The sequence below is a fragment of the Saccostrea echinata genome, unplaced genomic scaffold (genome assembly GCF_033153115.1).
Source record: "Saccostrea echinata isolate AGI-Se365-2 ecotype Australia unplaced genomic scaffold, CSIRO_AGI_Sech_v1 ptg000080l, whole genome shotgun sequence".
Taxonomy (NCBI): Eukaryota; Metazoa; Mollusca; class Bivalvia; order Ostreida; family Ostreidae; genus Saccostrea; species Saccostrea echinata.
The window spans coordinates 3,867-20,758 of record NW_026889829.1 but is presented as its reverse complement, the minus strand read 5'-3'; the positions used below and the strand labels follow the sequence as shown (position 1 = coordinate 20,758).

Here is a 16,892-nt window from a genome sequence, read left to right as displayed (position 1 = left end):
AAAAAGAAATGCCCATCCTTGTAGAGAATGTATTTTCTATCTAAAAAATTCGCCGGTATTTCCATTTGGCACCTAACTGTCCTGCGTACATTAAACTATTTAATTTAGGTTTGAAAGTCCTTATAAAATGTTTTTCTTTATCTCTTCTTTCAATTGTATTCGAGTTATACAATTTATAAAATGGAAAGACAGTGAAAGTTTTATTTCCGCATAAGTCTAGGTGTTCACTGACTTTAAGTTTACGGTATTCCGGCACATTAATTTGTTGTTTATGGACTCGGATCCTTTCCCGCAAGGTACTTCCCCTCTCTCCGATATATAATTCACCGCAACCAGAACATGTTATAACGTATATGACGTTTCTAGTTAGGCATGACATGTTATTATTAACTGTGAACTGTTTTCCGCTAAAATTAAAATGTTGTCCTTGTTGTATGTATGGACAGGTATCACAACGCGGATCCTGGCATTTGGTCACATGACATTCTGTCGTTTCTTTAAAAGGGGACTTAGTGAGAATTCGTCTAAGATTCTTCGGCTGCCTCCTACTGTTTATGAACTTTCGATTTTTAAATATTTTAGACATAGTTTCATCGGTCTTCAAAACGTCGTTTAGGTGATAAACAACTGGTGCAACGTTTTTATTTTGGGGATTATGTGTCGTTATTAATGGTAGGATCTTGGAATTTGTCCTGTTTTGTTGCACAGGGTTGAGGAGGTCCTTTCTGTCTAATTCTGTGGCTTTTTTAATAGCATCATCAATAATTTTGTCTGGATAGCTTTGTTTCCGTAGATATTCTTTAAGTTCTTGTAGTCTTTGTATTCTGATTGATTCGTCATGAACGATGGTGCATATTCTCCTCGCTAAGTTATCAGGTATAGTTCTTTTCGTATATCGTGGATGGCACGAATTAAAATGAAGATACTGATGCGTATCTGTAGGTTTGTAATAGATATCTGTCAAAATGGCGTCGTTTTCCTTAATTAACAAAATATCCAGAAATGGAATTCTATCCGTACTTTCTTCCGCTGTAAATCTTATATCAGGATTAAGTTCGTTCAGCGATGTTTTAAAGGTAGATAATTCGTTGTCGCTGAATTTCCATACAATAAAGCAATCGTCCAGGTAAATAATGCAAATCACGCAGATCAATTTGAAAAATGGCTTAATCAACAGGAGCCGACATTACCGAGAAAATTCAGAATTAAACCAATCCACGGAGAGCCTGATGACCAAACAGCCACCCGGATTGAGGTAGCTAAGAACGTGTGAAAGGAGAAATTCTTTTACTACGTATGAGATCAAGCAACAGTCAGAAAAAAGAAACTGATTTTGATTTACAAATGGAAAAGGAAATGAGGAATAAAGCATCGGGTAAAGTTCTCGAAATTCTTCTTAAAATTTGGGAATCAGATTGTTAAAGAGAAGAACAGAAAACGTTCAACAAATGGCGATACAAGGAAGCTTGGCTGTTAGACTACGAGAATAAGTATGGAAATGAAGCTATAAAGGACAACAGAGCTAACAAACAACAAATCAGAAAAACTAACGTAATTCCGCCTAGAAAATAAGCAGAAACGTCCCACCAAGGAATGATACATATAACACTTTACCACCGGCGACGAATGTGAAGAAAGACAACTACATACGGAAAAATCAAATATGTAATAAACCAAAGATCCAGAACCAACGTATTCCATTCAAACCAATTCAGAATCCTAGATCGTATGGAAAATCATCATCAAGTGACAGAAAATATAACCATCAATCTAGAGGTCATTCACACAACATGTACATAACTAACCGTGTGACATACATAGGAAAAAATGCCAGAAACTATTTTTAGGGGGAGGCAAACCAAACCAAGGGGCAAACAACTTAGTTCCGAACCGGCGCATCAAGTACGGGGATCAAGGACGCCACACAGCGAACAAGCACCGGTATGTGTAGAACAAGACTTGAAATCTATACTCACAACAAAAATATTGACCCTAAAGTAATTAACCTTTCCAACAGACTTTTAAGTGACTCGGAGGTGCGTCTGTTATGCAAAGGTTTAAAATTTACCCCTACACCTCATAGTAACAATCAAGAACTAAGGGCAGATATTAAAGAGTATACGAGAAAATTGAGGTTAGCAGAACATTTTTATAAAGAAAATGAGTGACTCAGATTCAGATGAGGAAGAGGATCTTGTACGCAACAAATCTAACTTTAATCCTATTAAAGGACAAAACGAAATTTTAGATGTTGTTTGTGAGACATTAAATAATTTGCCTCTGAATAATAACGAAAACCGCAAAATAAAATGCAATCTTACAATAGAAGAGAAGAATGCACTTAAATCATTGTCGAATGATGAATCCATTGTAATGAAAGAAGCGGACAAGGGTGGCGCTGTTGTAATCATGGATTCTAAGTTTTATAAAACTCATATAATGAATATGCTATCGAACGTCGAGTACTACGAAGAAATACCAAACAACAGCGATAGAAAAACAATGCAGAAAATTAAGAATCTTTTAAAACGTCATAAAACATCATCGAGTTTAACAGAAAAAGAAGAAGACTTCTTAATTGATTATGAATATAGTGAAAGCAATTTTTATGGACTGCCAAAGATTCATAAATCTAGAAAAATAAAAGAGGCCATCAAATCCCAATGCTCGGAATACATAACTTGTCCTTATCCAGACGATCTCACTTTCCGACCAATAGTAGGAGGACCATCAGCACCAACGCAAAGACTTAGCAATCTACTAGACATTCTTCTAAGGCCATTATGTTCTGGAGTCAAAAGTTATGTACAAGATGACTTCGATTTTCTCCGCCATTTACCAGAGAAAGTTGATATAAACAGCAAGCTCGTTACGTTGGATGTCATAAACTTGTACAGTAATATATCAAGTTCCCTGGGACTTGAAGCCGTAGAATACTGGATCAGTAAGGATCCTGAAAAAATTAACGGCAGATTTTCAAGCGACTTTATTTTGGAAGCAACAGAAATAGTGCTGACAAATAATACTTTCACATTTAATGGAAAACATTTGAAACAAATAAAAGGAACGGCTATGGGCACAAAAATGGCTCCGACATATGCCACCTTAACATTAGGATACTTAGAAGAGAAAATGTATCAAAAAGTGGGAGAACAATTCAACGAAGAGGTAAAAAATTATATTATTAATTACTGGAAAAGATATCTGGACGATTGCTTTATTGTATGGAAATTCAGCGACAACGAATTATCTACCTTTAAAACATTGCTGAACGAACTTAATCCTGATATAAGATTTACAGCGGAAGAAAGTACGGATAGAATTCCATTTCTGGATATTTTGTTAATTAAGGAAAACGACGTCATTTTGGCAGATATCTATTACAAACCTACAGATACGCATCAGTATCTTCATTTTAATTCGTGCCATCCACGACATACGAAAAGAGCTATACCTGATAACTTAGCGAGGAGAATATGCACCGTCGTTCATGACGAATCAATCAGAATACAAAGACTACAAGAACTTAAACCTCCTCAACCCTGTGCAACAAAACAGGACAAATTCCAAGATCCTACCATTAATAACGACACATAATCCCCAAAATAAAAACGTTGCACCAGTTGTTTATCACCTAAACGACGTTTTGAAGACCGATGAAACTATGTCTAAAATATTTAAAAATCGAAAGTTCATAAACAGTAGGAGGCAGCCGAAGAATCTTAGACGAATTCTCACTAAGTCCTCTTTTAAAGAAACGACAGAATGTCATGTGACCAAATGCCAGGATCCGCGTTGTGGTACCTGTCCATACATACAACAAGGACAACATTTTAATTTTAGCGGAAAACAGTTCACAGTTAATAATAACATGTCATGCCTAACTAGAAACGTCATATACGTTATAACATGTTCTGGTTGCGGTGAATTATATATCGGAGAGAGGGGAAGTACCTTGCGGGAAAGGATCCGAGTCCATAAACAACAAATTAATGTGCCGGAATACCGTAAACTTAAAGTCAGTGAACACCTAGACTTATGTGGAAATAAAACTTTCACTGTCTTTCCATTTTATAAATTGTATAACTCGAATACAATCGAAAGAAGAGATAAAGAAAAACATTTTATAAGGACTTTCAAACCTAGTTTAAATAGTTTATTGTAAAAGAATTGTACTTTATACATGTAGAGAATTTTACTGAGTCGCATTTATTTCTTTTTTATTGTATTATTTTGCCAAAAGTACGGAAAAATATGACGTCAATCAGAGACTTGTTAACGTTAAGTTATTATGACGTCACAATAAACGTTACCATGAGTATATTGTATAACATCATGAAGAAGAAATGAAAGCGCTTATGTTTTACTCGTTCTCTGTGTTTTTATATGTTTGAATATTTTTCATTTATATATATATATATATATATATATATATATATATATATATATATATATATATATGTTATATAATACAGGATTTTTGCATCCCTGATATGAACACAGGCACGCGCCCTGTATTACACAACCTGTATCAGCAACCTTTATTTCACCCTTTACTACACCCTTTATTACACCTTTTTGTTAATGAAGTTTATTTAAATTGTAATTTTACTTCATCAGATATCTTATGCTATTCAAAATAATTATTTGTTTAATTTATAATTATTTCATTTCTTATCGCTGATTGCATTGCCTTTGGGAAAAAAAATGAGAAACGGAAATTCAACAAAAACAGAACACATTCGATTATTTAAAAAATTGTAATTAATTTACAAGTTTATAAATGATTTTTAGACACTATTTTCAAATATATTATTAAAAACAACAATACATGACAAAATCTGTATCACTCCGTATCAACCCTCGACCAATATCAGCCCTCTGGCCTTCGGCCCTCGGACTGATATTGGAGTCTCGGGTTGATATGGGGTGTGATACAGATTTTGCCATGTATTATTCTCTATATATCATATACTTAGTAGTAAATACACCGATTCTGCACTGTGCGATACGGGTGACGTCACAATACCCCATATCAAGGACCGCTCCGAAAATCCATATCACGTATCGGACCGGCGGGCAAAAATCCATATCAAACCGGAAGTAACGCTTGTTTAAAGTTTAAAAATCAATTAACTTGATTTTATTTAAATATACATGTACATGTAAAAGAATTCTTTACTAACATCTGTGGACTTAATTTGTATTCAAAGACCTAAAATTTGCTTTATTAGATTTAATAGAAAAAAGGTCATAAACATGCACGAAACATTCTTCAATGATTTTATGTGAACTCGCATATTAAGCCTTCGGCCCTCGGGCTGATATGGGGCCACTCGGGCTGATATGACATATGATATGGATTTTAGTATGTAATATTCTCTCTCTCTCTCTCTCTCTCTCTCTCTCTCTCTCTCTCTCTATATATATATATATATATATATATAGGTTAAACTTGATAGATCTCTTTATGCTTGATTTATTTCCGAATAGGGCGTTAAAAACATACAATCATACAATAAACTTCAGACAAGGTGGAGAACTTCGGTTTACATTGATTAGTTGAGGTTTAGAAAAACTATGATTCACGTAAAAGAAAAATGACAGTTATGAAAATTCAATTTATCATCAAAATGTTTTTCATTTTTCAGTTCTGAATTTTTATCGTTTCAGATAGCAAAGCATATTTTTTTTAAAGATCTTGTATTACCCTTACATATACATGTATATAATTATAGGTATTCAGTATTTAAAACAAGATGTGTTTGTGAAACACTGATGCCCCCGTATGTCAGCTTATGGTGAAAGTTAAAGCTTCTTAAATGCATGTCAAACTCCAAGGTCAAGAGATCAAAAATATTGGTACCCAAGAAAGGGCTTCTGTCAATGGATATATATACATGTACCTGGTAAATAGGAAAGCCCAAGCACCAATCATTCAAAAGTAATGGTCAAGGTTAGTGTTTTCTAAAAATGGGTCAAACTCGAAGATCAAGGTCAAAGGGTAAATATCAATGGTACGCAGGGGAAGACCTTGTCATAAGAAATACACATGCAAAATATAAAAGCCCTAGCACCAACTGCTTAAAAGTCATGGCCAAGGTTAAAGTTTTTCAAAAGTAGGTCAAATTCTAAGGTCACGGTCAAAAGGTCCAATATGTTGGTACTCGAAGGAAGGCCTTGTCACAAGGAATACACATGTGAAATATGAAAGCCATAACTCCAACCAATCAAAAGTTATGGGAAAGGTTAATGTTTTTGCGGACAAACACACAGACACCCAAACAGACAGACGGATAGACAGGGCAAAAACTATATTTACCCGTATCTTCGATTACGGGGGCATAAAAAATAGCATTTTCAATATACATGTGTATATATATATATATATATATATATATATATATATATATATATATATATATATATATATATATATATAAAGCACTAAAAACCAACAACACTGTATATCCTAAGTGTCGGATCTACTAAGCAGATACAAGGTCACGGATGAAAATTTATACAAAGCACTAAAAATGATCAACGACACGAACAATAATAATTGTCAAATTTTCGGGACGACCTGCCCCTTCCTCAGGACAAAGAAAAAGTTAAGAAGTCATAAAAACAAAGGAAATAGAGAAACAAAAACAAATAGCACTACTACTAAACTACCAAACACTAAATATTTGCAGTGTTACATGTTTAATTTCAAGTAAATAAACAGTCGTGAACAAGGAAATCCGGAGCGATATGAATTGCGTCCGGTCTATCGGGTGAACTCTGGTGAAGTGCGATTTACATAATTGAACGAATTAATTATCGCTAATTAACTACGACAAGCAGTAAATCGTACATTGTCTTATTCTCTCAAAATAGCGTAACTATACATGATAAAAAGAAATTAAAGAAAGATAATATGGAAGGGCAATTTTAAAAATATGAATTTGGATATATTATAAATTTGGAAATAGGATAAAAGAAATACACAAAAATGTAAGCTGTAAATATCTGGGTAGGTTGTTCCAGAATTGCTAATGCGAATTAACGGTAAAGTTTACACTATATAGAGAGAATGAACTTGTTTGTTACAATCCGGGATTGGGTCTTGTTCACGTTCATCCTGGTGAAGTCATTAAGTTTGTTAATACCATCAGGGCGGAATGACTTCAGCCTATGCATCCAGAACTTTTCCTTGCCTTTTCTCTGAGCGTCTGTCCATCTTGGATTATGGTCAATAACCACTACTGTCATGTCCTCCCATTTGTGACCTTCAAGGTTGAAATGTTCCCCAACGGGTTCATTGAGTTTTTTTGGTCCTAATGGTAGAACGGTGATTATTGACTCTCCTGCGGAGATCTCCTGTTTCATCAACATACTATTTGGAGCAAACTTTGCAACTGATGAGATAAATGCAGTTGTCTGTTTGACAGGACAAATTCCCTAGTATTTTGTAGCTGCGGCCTGTAACAGGGCTGTTAAAGCTGTCTGTGTCAGAGCGGTGCTTACATAGAAGACATCTTCTGTCAGAACAAGTTTTAAAGCCCCCGTTAGGTAATGGATTGTCCAATCTGGTTCTTACTACCATGTCCTTTAGATTCCTCGGGCGTCTGTGTGCAGCCAATGGGGGCTCCTTAAAGACCTCTGCCATTCGTTTATTTGAGTGGAGAATTGGCAGATTCTTTTGAAGGATACCGCTGAGGTTCTTAAGGACGGGATGGTATGTGGTTACCAGAGGGACCCTGCCGCTATTGTCTTTTTCCTTGTAGCGTAATAGGTTTTGCCTGTCATGTCCCGCCATCTCATCAATAGCTGTTTGTACGGTGCGGGCATTGTAGCCTCTTTTGCATAAGTGGGACTTGAGGAGACCGCTTTGTTCCTGATATAAGGCAGGGGATGAACAGATGTGCCGAATTCTGGTGGCTAGACCCTTAGGCACATCCTTAAATGTGTGTGGGGGATGACAGCTAGTTGGCATAAGATACGAATGGGAATCTGTGGGTTTCGTGTGGAGACTGAACTCGATTTCACCATCAATCAGGGTAGATGTAGTATCTAGGAATATGTTTTTCGAATTAGATACGTCTACTGTAAATTTGATAGACTGATGAAAGGTGCTGGCAAATGAAATGAATGCCTCGAGGCTCTCGCGACATTCCACCCACTTCATCTCTATATCGTCAATGAAACGCAACCAGCTAAGGGGCCTAAATGGTGCTTGAAGTAGCAAGTTGCGTTCAAGTCTGCCCAAATAGTTACGCTATTTTGAGAGAATAAGACAATGTACGAATTACTGCTTGTCGTAGTTAATTAGTGATAATTAATTCGTTCAATTATGTAAATCGCACTTCACCAGAGTTCACCCGATAGACCGGACGCAATTCATAGCGCTCCGGATTTCTTTGTTCACGACTGTTTATTTACTTGAAATTAAACATGTAACACTATAAATATTTAGTGTTTGGTAGTTTAGTAGTAGTGCTAGTTGTTTTTGTTTCTCTATTTCCTTTGTTTTTATGACTTCTTAACTTTTTCTTTGTCCTGAGGAAGGGGCAAGTCGTCCCGAAAATTTGACAATTATTATTGTTCGTGTCGTTGGTCATTTTTAGTGCTTTGTATATATAGATATATAGATATATATATATATATATATATATATATATATATATATATATATATATATATATATATATATATATGCATAACCGCTACACTATATTAAATTCAATCTGATTGATAAGAAAATTATATACATTATAATACTATAATTACATTTAATACCTCATTGTTCCATTCAGGTGGTTCTCTCCATGGTTTGTCAAAAATCTTTGGTCCTGTTCCATCTACAATACATTACTTTATTTTTCTCATTTATATACCTATTGACAGTACATTGTGTGGAAATTTTTTTGCAGGATTTTCATACAATTACAAAACAATTACAAGTAAAAGTTTAATACACGGCGATTATACCTACGACAAGGTAGACCTCGAGGTCGGTAACCGACAGATTATTGTTTGTCATAGAGTTGGTATCCTGTCCATTGTAAGTATAGTATTGCACCTGCACATAACCACTTAGCGCAAACGTATTGCCAGATTTTGAAACGTTCCCTTGAAATGTGCGTAAGTCAGTATTCCCTCCAAAAGATGGACCATAATTACCATCCCCATAGCCTGCATAATTATAATAGGAACCATTGACAGGAGCTTTATGTGGATAAGAAGAACCGTTATACTGCAGTCGGAAAAGAAATGCATTTGTGTCTGCGATATGTGCGCCATTGGAATTCCAGCTCTGTGATAGGTACCCTCCAAATATCGTGTTATTTGTGTTATACAGAACTGTTACTGTTGGTCCCTGACCGTCACACTTTTGATGAAACGTTGTGGCTGAACATCCATCTCTGCTGATCTTGTACAATAACCGGAAGTGACAGGTCTTCCCAATCCAGGTGGCTAGCTGTTCACGGTAATTTTGCTTCAAAAGTTCAGGCATTGTTTATAATCTCTGATTCTGCACTGGTAGAAAAGAATCAAAGCAATGATACTTTGTTAAAACAATTCCGTCAACTTCAATTTCAAATAAAGAATGAAGGCGTGCAAGGCGCGGACGATCCCCCTCCCTGAGAGCAGACATTTTTCAATTCTAAAAGTTCATGAAAAGTTATATTTTTCAAAAATTATATTGTCAATATAATCTTTTACATATTCTGTTTCATAAATTATTGACAATTTATTTTTCACTAATGTTTTTAAGGTTTGTGAAAAAGAAAAAAAAAGTTTCACGCATGATTTGAACTCTCTCCAAAGCTCATGGTTAGGCGTGAGACTGAACGCGTTAACCACTACGCTACGAAGTCTGCTTGTCTTGTTTGATGTCAGTGTGATTTAAATAAACGAGTTTGATGAAGCGTAATTTTTTTCCCAGAAAAGTTCGATTTTCATATAGAATGGGTTCAGACTCCATTTTTTTAAAACATGAAATAGATTTTACATTTACCTTTCCGTCATATTAACGTTAATGAAGAATGGAGACGAAACCCATTCATATTCAAAAATCTTTTTTTATGGCTCTAAGAAACCAATTTCCCACTAAATATGCTTTACTGTCAACTTTAAAAAACAAATTATCAAGCAAAAAGTCATTCAATAAAATAACTGAATCATATGTGTTAAAGAAGACATTACGGAAAACATTATTTTAGAAAATTATAAAATTGAACTTTGAAAATTGAGAAAAATATTGTCACAGAGACACGGGGGATTATCCTCGCCTTGTACGCCCCCTTTCTTTTAAAGAAACCATTCAAATCCTCAAGAACTAGAAAATACTTGTAGATAAAATCACTTACTATGTCACTACCTATACAGTTTCAGTTAAGAGTAAATAAATAAAAGTATACCTGGCATGTGCATTCCTCAATTTCTTAATTCTCTAAAAATGACGTTTTCTGAAAATGCATACAATTCTACTTTCGTTTTAACTTACTAGACTTTGACCCGTGCGTACACGGGTTGACATTGTTATGAATGCATCCATGTACATATCGGACATTTACCAAGGGTATCCTAAGTAGGAAAGTAGGAACTTGAAAGTACTTCTTGCTGCAATAATGAAGCCTTTTCATGAGGTTGGGGTGGGGGGGTGGGGGGGGGGGGTTACAACTCTTTTTGGATCATACAATATCATTTCCATTTTTCAATTGAAATCATACAATGTAATCAGAAACATTTTAAAATAAATGTTTTTGATGTAATTATTCAAAGCATATTTTTTTTTCAAAATATTTAGTAAAGTCTGAGTTTACCAAACTTTAAAGTTTACTGACCTTGATCGATTTTATTTTGGGACAGCCAATGAGAATTTGGGAGCGGATCTTGAACTGAATATGGGAATTTTTCTTACTTCATACGTAAATAATGCAGCAAAAATAAAATACATACCTCATAAACATTTATATATCTGTTTAGTGATAACAAAAGTTAATCTACTGCAGTATTAAACGTTTTCAATCAAAAGTCATTACATCACATGGGAACTGTCATGGCTGCTGAAGAAGACAACTTGTTTTCACGCTGGTGTATTTTTTTCTTTTGGCGATTTAATTAAACGTTAGTTTGTTTGCTACGATTAAATATAATTCATTTCATCAATGAATAAATATTCTTTATGATCTTAATTTTGTCCCACCTCATAATTTTGAGATTTACTATGCATGGATTATATACTGAAACGCAAAAGAAACGCAACATCATATTTTAGGGGGAAAATATAACATTTAGGATATAATTTTGTATCTGAAATGTAAGGACATCTTCAACTTTGTAAATATCGGTAATTTAACGGTTGAATGATTTTGATACCATTACCGGAAGTTAAGTTTGAGTCTGTTTAACAGAAATCAAAAATTGCATGTTTAACAAAACATTTGGCAATAATATGGGGTTTTCAGGATGTGTATCTGTTCATCATAAGCAATGCAGCAATGTTCCGAAAAATAAATTCCCCTTACTTTTCCGTAAGCGATGCCAAACCTTCCTGAAAATGACATAAGTACGCATTTCCATTGCTCTAGCTGGGAAATTTCAAAATAAAGGTGATGGGGAGTTGCAGAAGCAAATATGATCCACATCACGCCTCAACAGGTTCTTACGTATCATTAGCATAAATGACAGTCCTTGGACCGGAAGTCCAAGGGTTACTACACTGCGCTTGGATAGAGAAAATTCGACCTCATCATCTGAAAAACAGGCATTTAAAAATCGCAAAGAAAACTTCTGTTGCTCAGATCTCGAGATTGATGAACTTATTGCATCGTAGAAATCAAGCTGCAACTGTTGTGCATGGCAGAATTGCACGCTGTAATTGAATGGCCGGGTTGGGGATGTTTTAAACAGTCATGTGTTACTTTCTAAAGTTTAAAGATAATCATTTAACATTTTTATCAAATCTCTGATGTTTTCAAATCAAGTTTAACCGTAATGTATTCATTTTTTAAAATCTTTAGATAAAAAATTCAAATATTTGTAGATTACTGCTTGTTGCGTTTCTTTTGCGTTTCAGTATATTTTACAAATCATAGGCGTCGGAACCGTGGAACGTGCTAGGGGGGCTTAGCCCCCCCCCCCCAACACACACACTTTTTTCGCAAAGATAGACATAGTATAGGTATTGAAAATTGGGGCTTACCTTTTTTCGTTGGTTTAGCCCCTCCACTTTCATTTAGCAACCCCACTTTCAATTTGCTTCCGACGCCTATGCAAATGATCGATATTTCAGCAGCATTGATAGAATGAACTGTACGGGCCGCAAGGGCTGACTTCAGACTACCTATTAAGCGTAGTTACCACGACAACCTTTACATATTTAGAAGAACAGGCTGTCCCTTCTATATAAAGTCAGGGTCAGAGGTCATGTATTTACATAACAAAGCTATATAACCCTACAATAATACTATTAATTTCACTACACTCTCGTAAGAAATATAATGTGAATTTTTTTGCATGGAATCAAATATTTCTTTGCCCTTAGTTTATGTTTCATATTTACCGCGTTATAAATCTCAGCAGTGAAGGTAATAGTAAACATGGCGAACAAATTCAAGTTACAATCATTTAGACATATTTCAAATTGAAAATATCGGTTATATTGACGTTAATTGATTATTTCGATTTATTTCAAAGTTAAGAAATGAAAATAATGTTATTGTAATTTTTGGCGGAAAAAGAATGCCTACTTCACTAAAATGTGATTCTAGCTGGAGTTGTAACACCCCCCCCCCTTTCCCCTCAAAAAAGCATAAAAGAAAGGAAGGATAAAATAAAATCGGGTAGTTACATTAATATTGCTCCTACGATCATGAGGTTTTTGCCTCCGTTGAGATGACCAGAGACGTAAATAACATATAATAAATGTGTCTCCGAGATGGCGAATGATTACCCACGTGGCCACAATATCACATTTGCATTGATAAACTCAGAAACGATAATACAAATACGTGTAAATTTTCATTGGAAATTTGCTATGTATTCTGTTCAAATAATTTTATGATTTCTTATTAGAGAAATTATAAAATAACAAATATATATCTACTTAGTACTTTTGTCTTCTCAGATTCGAACACCGTGATTTAGCGTGAATGTAATGCGCACGCGCAAGATTGTAAAATCAAAAAAATCCAGATGATTTCCGGAATTTTTTGAGGAATTTTCGTTGATTATTAATTCGCGAAGCTTAATTGAGAAAAAATAAAAACAAATTGGTAATCCTCAAGTACCAATGATGTTTAAAACATATAAAACAATAGACAGTACTCTTCCGATTTGTCGGTATTAAAGGCCAAAAATTCGAGTCTATTATTTTAATATAGTAGTATAGAAGTTTGTATTGTATGGCGTGCCATTGTTTTCAATTCCATTTACGTATACAAGTACCACTTTTTAGTACGGTATACTACAAGTTGTACATGTTTACCTATTTGAAGGTATCCATAGACAGAAATGAATACTTATTTCTAACCCAGGGTCCACAACAGACAAATATGATGTGATTACCATATTTTGTGACAAGAAAAAACACGCAAATGGCTGGTTAAAATATCACTTAAGTAACTATATAGAATGTACAATTTTGACAACGATCTTATGCCAATACCTTACCTGTACACATTTTACCATATGTAAAAAAAAAAACTATATGATAACTATTATTTTGATAAAGTGTTTGAAGAAATATACCGACAAAGTAAAGAGTAACTCTGTCTTTCGAAGTGAGTCTAGCCAAAACAAAGGATGACTGCACTCAGGGACAATCGAAATTTGCGACAAAATAAACTTTCAAAAGAAGCACTTTTCTTTTAATTGCAGGAATGTTCAACGTCTAATCTACAATTTCACTTAATTACATTAAATACGAGACGTGTTTGTAAAACACTGATGCCCACGTATGGCAACTTATAGCGAGGGATTGATTGATTGATTGTATATTGTTTTACATCTTATTCGAGAATTTTTCACTCATATAGAGACGTCACCATATACCGGTTCAGGGCTTCAAAATTTGACCTTTACTCGGCGCTCAGGGCCATTGAGCAGTGAGGGATCTTTATTGTGAAAATCGCCTGTCGTGACTTGGGGCCTCGGTTTTTAAGGTCTCATCCGAAGGACCTGCAACTTTCGCTTCAAAGTGATGAGCGCATGGCCAAGGAACAGTTGCTACCCATATTTTTTATCGACTTAGGTATGTCGCGGCCGCGATTCGAACTCACGACCTCCCGATCACGGGGCGAGCGCTTATAGCGAGGGATAAACTTTCTCAAATGCAAATCAAATATGTTGGTACCCAAAGAAAGGACTTGTCTAGAGGAATATACATGTGAAATATGAAAGCCCCAGCAGATTTCGAGAAGGTTGAAATTTTCAAAAGTAAGTCAAACACCAAGGTCAAGGTCAATTGGTCAAAATTAATGGTGTCCAGGCCTTCTCACAAGAAATAAACATGTGAAATATGAAAGCCCTACCACCAACAATTCAAAAGTTATGGCCAAGTTTAAAGTTTTTTTTCAAAATAGGTCAAACTCCAAAGTCAAGGTGAAAAGGTCAAAGTTGTTGGTATCCATAGAAAGTTCTTTCCAGTACGTTTTCCAAAAGTAGATCAAACTGCAAGGTCAAGGTCAAAGGGTCAAATTTGTCCCTGTCAAATTTTGGCATGCATAGTAAGGCCTTGTCACAAGGAATACATATGTGAAGTATGAAAGCTCTAGCTTCAACCGTTCAAAAGTTATGGCCAAGGTTAATTTTTTTCAAAAGTAGGTCAAACTCCTAGGTCAATGTCAAAGGGCCAAAGTTGTTCTTATCCAAAGGAAGGTCTTGTCACAAGGATTACACATATGAAGTATGAAAGCCCTAGCTTCAACTGTTTAGAAGTTATGATCAAGGTTGAAGTTTTCCAAAAGTAGGTCAAACGCCAAGGTCAAGGTATCAAAGTTGTTGGTATCCAAAGGAAGGTTTTGTCACAAGGATTATACATTTGAAGTATGAAAGCGCTGGCTCCAACTTTTCAGAAGTTATGATTGATTGATTGATTGATTGTATGTTGTTTTACGTCCCATTCGAGAATTTTTCACTCATATAGAGACGTCACCATATACCGGTGAAGGGCTTCAAATTTTGACCTTTACTCGGCACTCAGGGCCATTGAGCAGTGAGGGGTCTTTTTCGTGCCAACGCCTGCCGTGACACGGGGCTCGGTTTTTAAGGTCTCATCCGAAGGACCCGCAACTTTCACTTCAAAGTGCCGAGCGCATGGCGAAGGAACAGTTGCTACCCATTTTTTATCGACTTAGGTCTGTTGCGGCCGAGATTCGAACTCACGACCTCCCGATCACGGAGCGAGCACTCTACCGACTGAGCTACCGTGAACGGTTTCAGAAGTTATGATCAACGTTTAAGTGTTCCAAAAGTTGGTAAAACTCTAAAGTCAAGGTAGCAAAGTTGTTGGTATATCCAAAGTAAGGTCTTGTCACAAGGATTACACATTTGAAGTATGAAAGCCCTAGCATCAATGGTTGAAAAGTTATGGCCAAGGTTAAAGTTAGTTAACATTTTGCAAAACTAGGTCAAACTCCAAGGTCAAGGTCAAAAGGTCAAATATGATGGTACCCAAAGAAATGTCTTGTCACAAGGAATACACATGTGAAACATGAAAGCCATAGCTCCAACCAATCAAAATTTATGGTCAATGTTAAAGTTTTTGCGGACAAACAGACAACCAGAAAGACAGCTATAGACAGACAGGGCCAAAAAAAAAACCACTATATACCCCTGAATCTTCGACTAAGGGGGCATAAAAAAGTATGTCTTTTCGAAGTACGAATCTGTAATCAAAGGCAGAGGTCATCACAATTTCTTGAATCTCCTTACGATAATGAGGTCGTCCACTTTTTTACTCACTTTTTACATAGTCAGGGCATGTTTGTCTATTGTTCTCCTTCTAACAGTAGCTGTATATTTGCATTTCTAATGTTGTTTCAAGCGGAGATTAATAGACAAACATGCACTCATGGTTTAAACGAGAAAAACTGCTTCTTCCTACATTCGCTCTCTCTATTGTAACCAAGGGCTGTGACATGTTGAATATTATAATTCACCACGTGATTTCTTACCTCAGATACATGTAACTTTGTGAATACTAAATTCCGTCAGGTGACTTGTAAAGTAGCATGTTTTGTGCTAACTAAGACACTCTGCTCGAACACGTTAAGGTCAAGATCTAGTAAGTGACTTTAGAGTAACTTTTTGGTGCTAGATCAATTATGACGCCATAATCAATTTTAACTTTCTTTTTCCCGTACTTTATGGTTCTAATAGAATTATGAAAAAAATAGAGTATTTTCATGGAATTCAATTTTAAATCATGTGAAAAATAAGCCCGATACCTATATTCAATTTAATATTATTTTAAAGAAGAGGCAAAGAACATACAAATAATCGTTTTCTGAGAGACTGTAAGCAACCTGGATACATTTCCTTTGTCTGATATGAAAAAAAACTCCCTATTCATGGCTGGTTTTCTAATTTTTTTCATTGAAAATGACAGTTTAAAATATGATTTTTCATCTTGTTTATCTACAAATTATGCCCCGAAACATCTTATTTGACCAAACTTAAGTTATAAAGCATCATTAAAGGAATTTATTTCTCAAATTTGAGAAATCTGTAGGCACCTTTCATTTACTAGATCTTGACCTTAAATTGTTAAGCATTGTTTTAAAAGATTTTTTACTTACATGGACGTGCTCATATTGTTAATTTCGTTTTGAAACCTTTGTAAATAGTGAACTTGTGCCATACAGAATAAAGAGGAAATGGGAAAGAGTGATCACGTATTT

The 16,892-nt window shown here is 35.2% G+C and overlaps 1 protein-coding gene across 1 annotated transcript in view; it reads right to left on the bottom strand.

Moving 5' to 3' along the window:
* The window catches only part of LOC133176650 (interferon-induced protein 44-like), a 62,811-nt gene extending 53,295 nt beyond the window's left edge, over positions 1 to 9,516 (bottom strand). The window contains exons 1-2 of the mRNA XM_061311750.1: positions 8,974 to 9,516; positions 8,782 to 8,843 (exon numbers count right to left, since the gene is read on the bottom strand). Coding sequence (XP_061167734.1) covers positions 8,782 to 8,843; positions 8,974 to 9,499 — 588 coding nt within the window. The 5' untranslated portion in view covers positions 9,500 to 9,516. The remainder of the gene's footprint in view (positions 1 to 8,781; positions 8,844 to 8,973) is intronic.
* Between the last annotated feature and the right edge of the window lie 7,376 nt (positions 9,517 to 16,892).